Consider the following 11,761-nt stretch of genomic DNA (forward strand, 5'->3'; position numbering starts at 1 on the left):
CTAATTGGGGGGGGGGTCTTTCCGCCTGGGGAGCGTCGCAGCGGCCGCCTTCCGACCGAGGCCGCCGGCGTCTCCGTCTGGCTGGGGCGGGCCGGCCCTTCTCCTCCTCCTCCGCCGCCGCGGCCCGCCCTCGCCCGCCTCCCCTTTAAAGGTGGCGGCCTCGGCGGTGCCGCCCAGACGAGCGGAGCGCCCGTCCCCGCGGCTGCTGGCCCCCGCCGCCGCCGGCCATGCTGAGGGCGCCGCTGTCGCTGCTGCTGCTGCCGCTGCTGCCCCTGCCGCCTCTCCCCGGGGCCGCGGCCGGGCCGGCCGAGAAGCGCGTGGTGCAGAAGGAGGCGGCCTTCGAGGAGCTCTACGGCGACGCCGTGAACGAGAAGCTGCTCAACATCTACGCCTTCAACCACAGCGTCTCGCGCAACCGGGTGAGCCGCCCGCCCGCCTCGGCCCCGGCGCTCAATCCGGGCCGCCTCCGCCCGGGCCCGGCCGACGCGCTGGCACCTCGGCTGGCAGGAAGCGGGGGCGGCGGCGACGCCTCTCGAAGAGGGAGCCCGGCCCCGGGAGCGGGACTTGCGCTCCGACCTTTGCCCCGCGCCTGCCAGCTGGCCCCGGAGAGGTGCCCCGCTCCGCCTGCCTGCCTGCCTGCCTGCCGGGCGGGCTCTGCGGCCGGGGGTCCCTTGGCCGGGGCGGCTCGGCCTGAGTCCCGCACTCGTTGCCCCGCAGACGGAAGGCGTCCGGGTGTCGGTGAACGTGCTCTCCCAGCAGAAGGAGAGGCCGGTGCTCTTCGTGGTGCGGCAAAAGGAGGCGGTGGTCTCCTTCCAAGTGCCCTTAATCCTCCGGGGCCTGTGAGTATCCCGCCCTGGTGAGGCGCCCCCGACGGGAGGGCCCGCTGGGGCCCACAGCTGACGCCCTTCCCTAGCCCGGTCCTGGGAGTCTGGCCCGCCTCGGTCCTCCAGCTGCCCCCTAAGGAAAGGAGGCGAGGCTGGCTGCTTTAGGGGAGCTCCGAGCACGGGGCCCGCTTGCTCTGTGGCCCCTCACGGGAAGGGCCCCGCAGCAGCTCCTCCCCCCCCCCGCAGGTTCCAGAGGAAGTATCTCTACCAAGATGTCAGCCGCACTTTGTGCCAGCCGCCAACCAAGAGCGAAATCGAGACGCAGTTTTTCTTCGTGGACGTGTCCACCCTCTCCGCCACCAACGCCTCTTACCAACTGCGGGTCTCCCGCGTGGAGAATTTTGTACTCAGGTGAGCCGGGCTGGCGGTGGGAGGCAAAGGTGTGGCAAAGGTCCCGGCCGTGGGGAGGGCAGGAGGGCGGAGAAGCCAGGTGGGCCCTAGAAGGCAGGGGGATTCTCCGTGCGCAGCCCCAGAAGCGCACAAGGACTTGGGCTGTGAAAAAAGTCCTGCGTGCAAAACACTCAGTCAGTCAGTGGGGAGCAGCAGCTTCTCCGTTTCTGGTGGGGAGGGAGGGTCTCTGAGCCAAGGGAGCAAGGGGTCAGTGCGGCCCCCCTTGCAGTAGCCCTGCCCGCCCCAACCGCTCTCCTTGCTGGTCTTTCCTGATGCAGGACAGGGGAGCTCTTCACATTCAACGCCACAGCAGCCCAGCCACAGGTAGGCTTCCCCGCAGTCTAGGTGGGTGGGGGGGTCGCCTGGATGGGAAGAAGACACTGCCGCCCTGCCCCCCACCCCTCCCCAGCCAAGGTTTGGGCACCTGAGTTCCGGATCTGGCTATCAAACGGGGACAGTTAGCCAGAGGTTGTGTGCACTTGGACTGGCCTTTCCGTTGTCCTCAGGCCAGGGGTCAGGCAGGACCTGAGGGAGGCCCCCGCCTGCCAAGCTGCAGCCCCTTTGCTGTGATTCTTCTGCCCTCGGAGCACTGGCTGTGGGTTCCCAAGCAAGATGAGGCCTTTGGTTGCTTGGCTTCCCTGACGAGGTGCCCAAAGAAGCTTCCCAGCCTCAAGAAGGGCCCCCAAGGAGCCACCACAGCTGGCAGGCAGAGAAGGTCCCGGTTGGAGGCTGGACGTGCTGCCCCAAGAAAGGGAGGTGTCATCAGCCGGGGTCTTCTGAAATGGCTCTCCTCTCTCTCCTTGACCCACAGTACTTCAAGTACGAGTTCCCGGAAGGGGTGGACTCTGCCATCATTAAAGTGACCTCATCCACAGCCTTTCCTTGTTCGGTCATTTCCGTCCAGGACATTCTGGTCAGTGAGGGGTGGGGGATGCTTACAGGACACAGGAGGCTCCAGGCCTCCTTTCGCCCAAGAGGCTGATTGCCCTTTCTTGCTTGCTTTCTTACTGCCCAGTGTCCCGTCTACGACCTGGATAACAACGTGGCTTTCATTGGCACATACCAGACCATGACCAAGAAGGCAGCCATCACAGTGCAGGTACAACTGATTGGCTGGGACCTTTGCCAGTCGGACCCCTGTAATCTGACTGGCCTGGTCAGCCTTCCTGTTATCTGGGATAATACGGGAATCAGCCAGCCAGCACTGGTGCTGGCATCAGTTGGCTTGAATGGCCCATCTTACCTTGGCTTCTGAAGCGGCCATCTAGAACCACAAACTCAAGTCTCTGGAGGGTTCATCCACCTGTTGTCTGTAACACAACGGTTAGTGAGTGGAAACCAGGGTGCCTGAGGGGGCGAACAAGGAGCCTCCAGCTGCCCAGTTTGGGGTCTGAATATCAGTCTTATTTCTGATCTTCAGTCAAAGATTTTCTCCATTCCTTGGTTTTCGCAGAAGAAGGATTTCCCCAGCCACAGTTTCTACGTGGTTGTGGTAGTGAAGACTGAAGATGAAGCTTGTGGGGGACCTTTACATTACTACCCTTTTTCCAAAGGTATCGGGCGGGGGGGGAGCTGGGCTGTTTGTGGGTTCAGCTTCTGTTGAGGCTTCATCAGGAAGGCCTCCAGGGACGATGGTGCCTGGCACGTGAAGGATCTGGGAGCTAGCCTGTGGGGTGGAGATGACCTGGCCCGGGGGGAGCGAGGCTGCGTTCCAGGGCTTCTTCCCCGATCCCCTTTCCCCATTTGGTCACTTCCATCGGTGCATTTGGGGGAGAAAGCAGACGTGCACATGGGAATAAGGGGAATGAGAGCAAGAAAGCCTTGGGGGCAAAGAGAGGCAAGACAGCAGTCTGTTCTGTAACATCTGGAGAGACCGGAAAGGTTTTTAAGAGGCCCTGGAAGTCCAGAGTTGTTCTGCCTTCTGGCCTCCACTTTTACAGCTAGTCCAGCGTCCCATCTTTGGGGCAAGAAGATGGCTAGCCTGAGCTCAGGGCTTAAGGGCCTCCAGGGAGCCCCTCATGATTAGCAAGAAGGTGGCTGGTTGAAGGAAGGGCCACATTCCAGGCTCTGCACCATCGCCAGCGAAGGCGACCTGCAGCTGGGCTCTTTGCCAGGCGAGCTGATCCTGCCCTTTGTGTCTTCCAGATGAGCCTGTTGACCAAGGCAACCGCCAGAAAACCTTGGACGTCGTGGTGACCCCTGCTGTCAGTTGTAAGCAAGCACCTCGGCTGCGTATTCCCCAGTGTGGAGAAGGAAGGGGAGCAACTCCCTGCCTCCTCCTGACTTGGACCTGGCTCCCCTGTAGACCTAAGTAGCAGGTAGCATGGGGCCTTGGGGGGGGAGGGGCTGAATCTCCAGGAACCTTTGAGTTGAGGTTAGTGGCTGAGAACGGGCAAGAGGCTGCAAGGGAAGCCCCCGGGAGGGGGAGGAGGGCCAGCAGCCCTTGGCTCGCCGGGGCTTCCTAGCCGGGCCTGCCAGGTGCGTGAGGTTGTCTCCCCGGCTCCTCCGCAGCAGAGACCTACGTGAACGGAATCCTCTTCTGCCTGGGCGTCTTCTTGTCCTTCTACGTCCTGACGGTGCTCATTGCCTGCTGGGAAAACTGGCGGTGAGTCTGCCCATCGGGGTTCCTCTCCCGTGGGAATGGCTTGGGCGCGGCCACTCCTGTCCCCTTTGCTGTCGTGGAGCTGTTTTCCTTGGCAGCGGGCGCTTGGTCTCTGGCTTTGCCCTGCTTTTGTGGCACGGGTGAATGGGAAGGCAGGGCAAGAGGGCCTTTAGGGTGGCAGCGTTCATGCCACCCAGTGCCCGCTTCTTCTGGGGAGGAGGGGAGCTTCCGGGGAAGGCAGCCGCATGTTCTTTCAGGGGGATTCCTTGCTTGACAGGCGGCAGAAGCGGCGGCAGCGGCAGCTCCAGCTCCTGAGTGCTGTGGACACACCCTGTTCCGATGGGGGGGTGCGAGGTAAGTGGGGGTCCGGTGCCATCGGGGAGTGCAGGGTCTGCGGCCAGGGCGGGGCCTGTCCTTTCGTTCGGCTTCTGCTTGGGGTGCTTGCGGTCCTGACCGCTGCAGTCTGGTGGGGAGTGGGAGGATGCACGCTGAAATCCAGTTGGGGTCTGACTCTTGCAGGGACCAGCCCTCAGTTGCTGGAGCTCCAGTGCTGAATCAGCTTCACATGCAGCTCCATAATTCATGGTGGGTTTGCACAACATGCTGGACTGCGCTGAAATGCGGTCAGGGTGCTGCAAGGACTAGTTGCTGGTTGTGCATGTTACACACACAAGACGCTTAGATTTTGATAGTCTTGGGCTGGGAAGTGGCATGCAGAGACTGAAGAGCTTAGAGGCGTGTTTCAGAACTACGGCATGAGTTTCCCTCACATCAGGCAGTTGCCTTAGTTTATAAACAACTTCTTCCTCCTTCCTTCCTTCTTTCCTCTTTCCTTCCTTCCTTCCTTCCTTCCTTCCTTCCTTCCTTCCTTCCTTCCTTCCTTCCGGGATGCTGCTCCACGCCAAGCTTCTCTCCTTGGTAAGCAGTCAGCCTCCCCCTACTCGGCTTCTCTTGCTTCCTGTGCTGGGGAAGAGTCCACTTCCACTCGGGTAGGCCCTGAGATCAGATCCTCCCCCCCGCACTGAGCTGTCATTCTTGGAGCTCTCGTCCGGATGGGCTGGCCAGTCCAAGGCCAGCCAGGTACTGGTTCCATGATGGGGCTCCCCCTGTTTTCAAGCGGGGTTGTGGCTCTTTTGTTGCAGGGAACCCCCAGGACTTCCCAGATTCCTTCCAGGGACACCCTCCTCTCGGCAGTCAGAGTTATGGCTCCTTTGGTGAGTTCCAGCCTCCCTGCCAGACAGAAAAAGAGGGGGCTCCTTTCCTTTACTGCCGGCTGGGCCTGGCAGGTGGCTTTTTTCCCTACCTGACTGGTGACTCACCTGGGGGCCCCCCTCACTCCCCCCCAGCAGACACCGGGTCGGCTGCCAGCAGCGAGAATGTCACGGACAGCCTACTTTCCACGGAAGCCTCCTCCAATTACGCTGGTGAGATGCGTGGCTGGCACACTGGCACTCGGGATGCTTCCTGTCACCCGGCTGCCCCCTGCATGCATGTGGGTCTCCCCAGGAGGACGGTCTGGGCTGCGCTGTCCTCAGCTTCTAAACGGGCCTGGCTGGACAGGACTGCCCCCACTTTGTGTAACCCTTTCCTTTCTCCCCAAGGGCAGGATATGTGCCAGCAGCGGCAGAGACACTGGGCAGCCTTTGCAATGGGTAGAGAGACTGGCCTCCCTGTCAGTCTGGCATCTCCTTCCTGTGCCCCTTGCCTGGCCTGATTGTTCTCCTTGGCCAGCAGTGGGCCAGGCCTCTTGTTTTGGGGCTCTGCAGAGAAGAAGTCTTCTTTAAAAATATTTCTGAGCTTGAAAATATGGGCCGTGATTGGAAAGAATAGGGAGCAATGAGGCATGCGCCTCTCCCTTCCTCCCTGATCCTGTCAGTGGGGCAAAGTGTGCTCTCTGCACATGCTCTGGTCCAGGCTCTTTCCTAGCTGTTCCGCGCCTTAAGGGTCTCTTGGTGGCCCCTCTGCCTCCCGAGGGAAGAGGGAACAGCTGCAGAACAAGTTTGAAGACCCAGGGCATCCACCAATAACTTTCCCTCAGGGCCTGGCGTATGCAGGCCTGGCCCAGTGGCTGCTTAGCTGGAAAGGGCACCGGCGGTGGGATGCCAGACCCCCCCTTTCCCTCGATGAACTGAGGCTTCCTGAGGGGCTGCCCCTGTGGCCAGGGAGGGAGCCCCATCTTCTCGAGTCTTCCATGCCCCCCAAAGGGTTAACCTGGATGTCCGGCCTATGAGCCACCTCTCCCTCTGCACTTGAGGAATTGCAGCCCCTCAGAAAACTCATGGGGGGGGGCAAGTTTGCATGATGGTTCCCCTCCCCATGCCAGGGGGTGCATGGCTTCCAATCAGCAGGGCGAGGGTGCTTGGGAAGGAGGGGGGCTGCAGTTAAGCCCTGTCTCTCCTCGGGCCTCCTGCCCACTCAACCTCCAGACAGGCCAACTGCCAGCTGGCTCCAGTCAGTTCCATCCGTAATTGGATGACATGGGCTGACTGGCACTTTCAAAGTGCCCCAGATCTTTGCTGTAACGCTGGTTTTCACCCTCTCCAGATCGTTCCCTAGAGAACATCGTGGGGCGTCCCCGGCTTGATTCGCTCAGCTCCGTGGAGGAGGATGATTACGACACGCTGGCCGACATTGAGTCAGACAAGAACGTCATTCGCACCAAGGTTGCCCAGTGGGAGCAGGCCGGCTCTGGGGCTGCGAGTTGCCCAGAGATTAGGGAGATGATCGAGATTGGGTGCTGCTCTGGCTGCCCAACATCTCCTTTCCTGGGGGGGTGGGGGGGGCTGCAGCTGCTGCTGCAAAGCCCAGGAAAAAATGCAGCTCCTTTGAGGAGGGGCCCAGGAGGGCTGCGAACCCTTTGCCCCTCAGTTGGAGGGCTCTGCACGGCCTGGATTGGGGGGGGGGAGCTTGCAAGGCAACTGGGCCCGTCCTGCGTAAGCAGGCTGAGAAGGGCTCTGGATGCGGTGAGGCCTTTCCGAAGGGCTGTGAAAGTTGGGCCTGAGGGAAGACCAGTTTGTGGTCCGTGTGAGCCGCAGGGGCGACTTGAGTGCCCCTCGTTACCTGCAGGAGCCTCCTCCTGGAGATGCTGCCAGGTTGAGGCTCCGCAATGGGAGGTTTCCAGGGGAGGCGAGGGAATTTGGCGTCTTGTCACGAGACCTCAACTCAGCAAGATGCTGGTGTGTGTTGCAGAAGTTCCTGTGTGTGGCAGATCTGGCCCGCAAAGATAAGCGAATATTACGGAAGAAATACCAGATTTACTTTTGGTGAGATAGTTGGGTGGGACTGGGGCTGGCTGTGTGTCCCCCATAGACTCCCCTGGCTGCACATTGCCAGGGCAATTGACCAGGGTCTTCTAATGGAGAACGTCCTCTCGTCCCCTTCCTCCGCTGCAGGAATATTGCCACCATCGCTGTCTTCTACGCCCTGCCGGTCGTCCAGCTGGTCATCACCTACCAGACGGTAACACAGCCCCCAGCCTTCCCCTCAGAGCACTGCCCACCCTTGCTTTGGCCCTGTCCTAAGCTAAGCCTGGCCTGGAGCCCCGTGGCTTCCTTGGCTCGAGCCCTCCTGGACCCCTGGCCAGCCCCTCCTTTGCCTCCTGCAGGTGGTGAACGTGACTGGGAACCAGGACATCTGCTACTACAACTTCCTCTGCGCCCACCCTCTGAGCAACCTCAGGTAGGAGCCGGGAGGGTGGCCCCCGCCTGCCCCCCCTCAGCCCGTGGGGCCTGACCCCGCCCCTCCCGCCCCTCCAGCGCCTTCAACAACATCCTGAGCAACCTGGGCTACGTCCTGCTGGGCCTGCTCTTCCTGCTCATCATCCTGCAGCGTGAGATCGGCTACAACCGGGCCTTGATGCGCAACGACTTCCAGGCTGTGGTGAGGCACCCGCTGCCAACAAGGCCGCTCTCTCCCGAGGGCCCGGGAGGGGCCCGTGACTCTTCGCCCCTCTTCCCCTCCGCCCCCTCGGCCTGGAAAGGGGAGCTGAGCGGGGGCTCCTTTCTCAGACGGGGCGTCCCGTTGCAGGAGTGTGGCATTCCCAAACACTTCGGCCTCTTCTACGCCATGGGCACCGCCCTCATGATGGAAGGCCTCCTGAGCGCATGCTACCACGTGTGCCCCAACTACACCAACTTCCAGTTTGGTGAGTGGCTCCCTGCCTGGTCCCTGGGTGGGCGGCCTGGTGCTGTAGCTCCCAAGGACTGAGAAGGGCCCCCGGAAGCCCCAGCCCGGGTGGCATCCCTGGGCTCAGCCATGGCTCTTCTGTGGCAGACACGTCGTTCATGTACATGATTGCCGGGCTGTGCATGTTGAAGCTGTACCAGAAGAGGCACCCGGACATCAATGCCAGCGCCTACAGCGCCTACGCCTGCCTGGCCGTCATCATCTTCTTCTCGGTCGTGGGGGTGGTGAGTGAGCACAAGCGGCAGCACCTCTGGGCTCCCACAGGGCGTTAATCCTTGAGGGAAATGGAGGGAGGCGCTGGGAGTCCCGGAGATAGCAGGGGAGCCCCAGCCACCTCCAAGAGGGGGCTCCCCTAAAGGTGTGCAGAACTGGGGACGCCTTCCCTGGGACACCCCCCACCCAGCAGGAGACGCTGTGTCCCTGAGTTCAAGGAGAGAAGTTTCCCAAAAAGGAGCCCCCCCCCTCGCCCCCTTTGCAGCCTCTGTCCCTGCCAGTTCTGCTGCTCAAGGGCTCTCTGGCCCCCAGGTCTTTGGCAAAGGCAACACGGCCTTCTGGATCGTGTTCTCGGTCATCCACATCCTGTCCACGCTGCTGCTCAGCACCCAGCTGTACTACATGGGCCGCTGGAAACTGGGTGAGCGGTGCAGTCAGGGGGGCGGCTGCCAGTTCTTACCTGCGAGCTGTGGGGGGTGGGACAGCCGACGAGGGGGATTGCCAATGCCAGCTAGGATGTAGACCCACCCCATCCTCTCTGGGGGTCTTCAGCGTCTCCATCTCCCCCCAGATTCTGGCACCTGGCGCCGGATCTTCCATGTGCTGTACACAGACTGCATCCGACAATGCAGCGGGCCCATGTACACGGTGAGTGAGGGGGAGTGGCCCCCTCCCTCTTTTCAACTGCTCCTGGAAGGAATCTCTCTTCCTGAAGGCCTCACCAATTGCCTCCCCCCCCCACCCGCTTCTGTCTACAGGATCGGATGGTGTTGCTGGTCATGGGGAACCTCATCAATTGGTCTCTGTGAGTGACAGGCCCAGCCCTCCCCCCCCCCACTGGGCCAAAGGATGCCTGGCACCACTTTACAGGCAGCGTCTCCAGAGGCTGTTTTGGGGCCTTGAGACCCACTGGGGAGTCTCTCTCGATGCTCCTGAGGGGAGTAAGAGAGTTAGGGGCCCAGCTGGGAGGGCTGGTGGTTGGCCCAGCAGCTGCTCTCAACCCCCTTCTTCTGCCCAGGGCGGCCTATGGGCTGATCATGCGCCCCAATGACTTCGCCTCCTACCTGCTGGCCATCGGGATCTGCAACCTGCTGCTCTACTTTGCCTTCTACATCATCATGAAGGTGCCTTTCCTCTGGAGGGGGGGGAGGGCCTCCCCGGGACACCCCCCCCCCGATGGCCCCCCTGACCACTCCCTTTCCTGCAGCTCCGGAGTGGCGAGCGTCTGCTGCCGGTCTCCCTGCTCTGCATTGTCTGCACCTCCGTGGTGTGGGGCTTCGCCCTCTTCTTCTTCTTCCAGGGCCTGAGCACCTGGCAGGTGAGCTCACCCAGGCCAGGGGGGCGTGGTTGCAGCCTCTCTCAGCCCCCAAGGGGGGCTGGGTTGCCTTGGGGCTGCTTGGCGTCCAGGCCAGGCGAAGCTGGGCTTCCTCCTTGAGGGGCTTGGTCCTAACCCTTCGCCCTCTTGGCTGGGCTCTCGCACGGCGGTTGGGCCGTGCAGGCAGTGGGCGAGACGAGCACCTGCTGAGCAGCCGGCCTGCCCTGTGCTTGGCCCCGTCCTCTGGCCTGCTGCCCATCCTGAGCCTGGCTGGTCACTGCTCTCCCCAGAAAACACCGGCCGAGTCCCGAGAGCACAACCGGGAGTGCGTCCTGCTGGCCTTCTTCGACGACCACGACGTCTGGCACTTCCTCTCTTCCATCGCCATGTTTGGCTCCTTCCTGGTACGTGTCTCCAGCCAACTTGGCTGGCCCAGAACCTGCAGAGCCAGAGCTGAAAGCGCCACGACCCATTGCTGACCGGCCCCTTCCTGGGAGCTGTGGGGCTTGCCTCCTCCCCAGAGGAGTGGGAAGAAGTGCTGGGTAGAGAGCTTGGACCGGACTGGCCTTTCCAGGGCCGGCAGCAGCCAGCCCTGCGCCTGTGTTGCAGCCCCTTTTCCAGCCAGAGGTGGAGCACATATCCTGCCCGCAGTCCAGAGCCTGATCCGTTTCCTTGGCAGTCACATTTCTTAAGACCACTCAGTTGCTTCAGTCAGGATCTCTTGGGTGAAGAAGCAGAGTGCTCCAGAGTGGAACACGACGTGGCTTTAGCCTGGGGGAGGAGGGGGAGAAAGGGGGATTGACTGCTGTTGGAGATATGCTGGAGTGGGGGGCTCGCAGGGGACTGCCCAGCATCGACCCTCCCCCGCCTTCCCCTCCAGGGGCATCTAATGGCGCCTTCCCTTTGCATAGGTCCTGCTGACACTGGATGATGACCTCGATTGCGTCCAGCGTGACAAGATTTATGTCTTCTGAGAGTGCCTAGAGACTCCTTGGAAGGGAGGCCGGGATTGTTCACTGGACAGGTCTCCTGCTGGCAGGTGCTGGGGCCACAGCTGTGGGCTCCCCCCTCACCAACGCATCAAAAGAGAGTCTGCGGAAGGGGAATGAGCTTGCCATCCTGAGCCTCCGAAAGCTGAGCCAGCCAAGGCGATGGGTTCAAATGCCACCAGGGTTGCCTCTCTGGCCCTTTCCAACAGCAGAGAGAAAATCCCCTTCTGTCGGGGTCCAGCACTGCCCACAACTCTGGGGAGAGGCTGCAAGCGGAACAGCTGGGCTCCCGTTCAGTGGGGCAGCCCTCGGAAACTGACTGCTCTCTTCCTTGGTGCCTGCATTGACCTCCAAAAGAGCCTCCCCCTGGGACGCAGTTGCCTTCTTTGCTGAACAGGGAGTAACGGCCCCTCGATCCCCCTCTGTCCACCGGCTGCAGCTGCAGCATGGTCCTGGCAGGGGGTGCCGCCGCCGCCTCCTCTTCCTCAAGCCCTTGGGTGCCATGTAGTCACTGCCTATGGGGAGGAAGTGGGCCGGTGAGTCTCCTCCATGCAGGTCGGAGGGGCTGAAGGCCTGCGCAGCTGAGGGGCCCCGGGGGGCACCTCCCTAGTTTTGGCCCCCAAGCAAGGCAGGCCCTGGTTTCCTAGCGGGGGGGGAGGGGGCTTCTGCAGATAGTCACCATGATGCAGGGGCTGCAGGGGGGGGGGCAGGAGAAGATCAGAAGGGCCAGTCCAGGAGGCCAAGTGCTTCTCTTTCCCCACTCAAGGATCGGGCCTTCCTTCCCTCCATGTTTGTCCATTCCTGGTTTTGGATTGTGGCTGAGACGGTTTTCCTTTGAAATGGTTCTTGGTATAAAACACTGTTGAAGAAAATTGGCATTTTGATCTCTAGAGATGCTGCCGCCCAATGCAAGCGATAAAAGATGGCCTTGCCTTCCTTTTTTTTTCATTTAATGTGGAGGCTGGAGGGGGGGGCAGCCGCTGTGAGATGGGGTGGGGGTGTCCCTAAAGAACAGGGTCCCCTGAGATGCAGTGACATCCGCTCAGTCCCCAGCCCCTCTCCGCTTGCCAGGCAGAAGGCCCCACCTTGTCTGGGGGGAGGCTACAATAGAGCCCCAGTTGCTCCAGGGGGCTGTGGCCCTAGCGGGCCCTCCCTCCCTCCCTCCCTCGCTCTCTGCACCCCG

At 61.7% G+C, this 11,761-nt stretch overlaps 1 protein-coding gene across 4 annotated transcripts; it reads left to right on the forward strand.

The window, feature by feature from the left end:
* Nucleotides 1–2: 2 nt before the first annotated feature.
* SIDT2 (SID1 transmembrane family member 2) lies at nt 3–11,510 on the forward strand. 4 transcript variants are annotated; one of them, XM_034425198.3, is made up of 27 exons: nt 27–419; nt 718–839; nt 1,071–1,235; nt 1,553–1,598; nt 2,086–2,187; nt 2,290–2,373; nt 2,728–2,827; nt 3,420–3,485; nt 3,786–3,879; nt 4,154–4,230; nt 5,019–5,090; nt 5,223–5,300; nt 5,478–5,528; nt 6,421–6,539; nt 7,066–7,139; nt 7,269–7,335; nt 7,481–7,554; nt 7,632–7,755; nt 7,903–8,020; nt 8,149–8,285; nt 8,587–8,695; nt 8,846–8,922; nt 9,033–9,079; nt 9,293–9,398; nt 9,482–9,592; nt 9,880–9,993; nt 10,501–11,510. In XM_034425198.3, the coding sequence occupies exons 1-27, from the start codon at nt 228–230 to the stop codon at nt 10,561–10,563; spliced, it is 2,589 nt and encodes an 862-aa protein (XP_034281089.1). In that variant the 5' UTR covers nt 27–227; the 3' UTR covers nt 10,564–11,510. The 4 variants fall into 4 exon arrangements, with proteins under 4 accessions (XP_087732124.1, XP_087732123.1, XP_034281089.1 ...); XM_034425199.3 differs by having other exon boundaries at nt 5,226–5,300; XM_087875998.1 differs by lacking the exon at nt 5,478–5,528 and having other exon boundaries at nt 3–419; nt 5,226–5,300.
* The last annotated feature ends 251 nt before the right edge of the window (nt 11,511–11,761 follow it).

Source organism: Pantherophis guttatus, chromosome 9 (genome assembly GCF_059756535.1).
Source record: "Pantherophis guttatus breed Tessera chromosome 9, ASM5975653v1, whole genome shotgun sequence".
In the NCBI taxonomy this organism is placed as follows: Eukaryota; Metazoa; Chordata; class Lepidosauria; order Squamata; family Colubridae; genus Pantherophis; species Pantherophis guttatus.

Bases quoted from the DNA above. Each gene is read 5' to 3' on its own strand.
- SIDT2 (XM_034425198.3), top strand. From the start codon at position 228: ATGCTGAGGGCGCCGCTGTCGCTGCTGCTGCTGCCGCTGCTGCCCCTG. The intron at 6,540-7,065 runs GTTGCCCAGTGG...TGTGTGTTGCAG, and splicing joins AGAACGTCATTCGCACCAAG to AAGTTCCTGTGTGTGGCAGA. The intron at 9,593-9,879 runs GTGAGCTCACCC...TGCTCTCCCCAG, and splicing joins AGGGCCTGAGCACCTGGCAG to AAAACACCGGCCGAGTCCCG.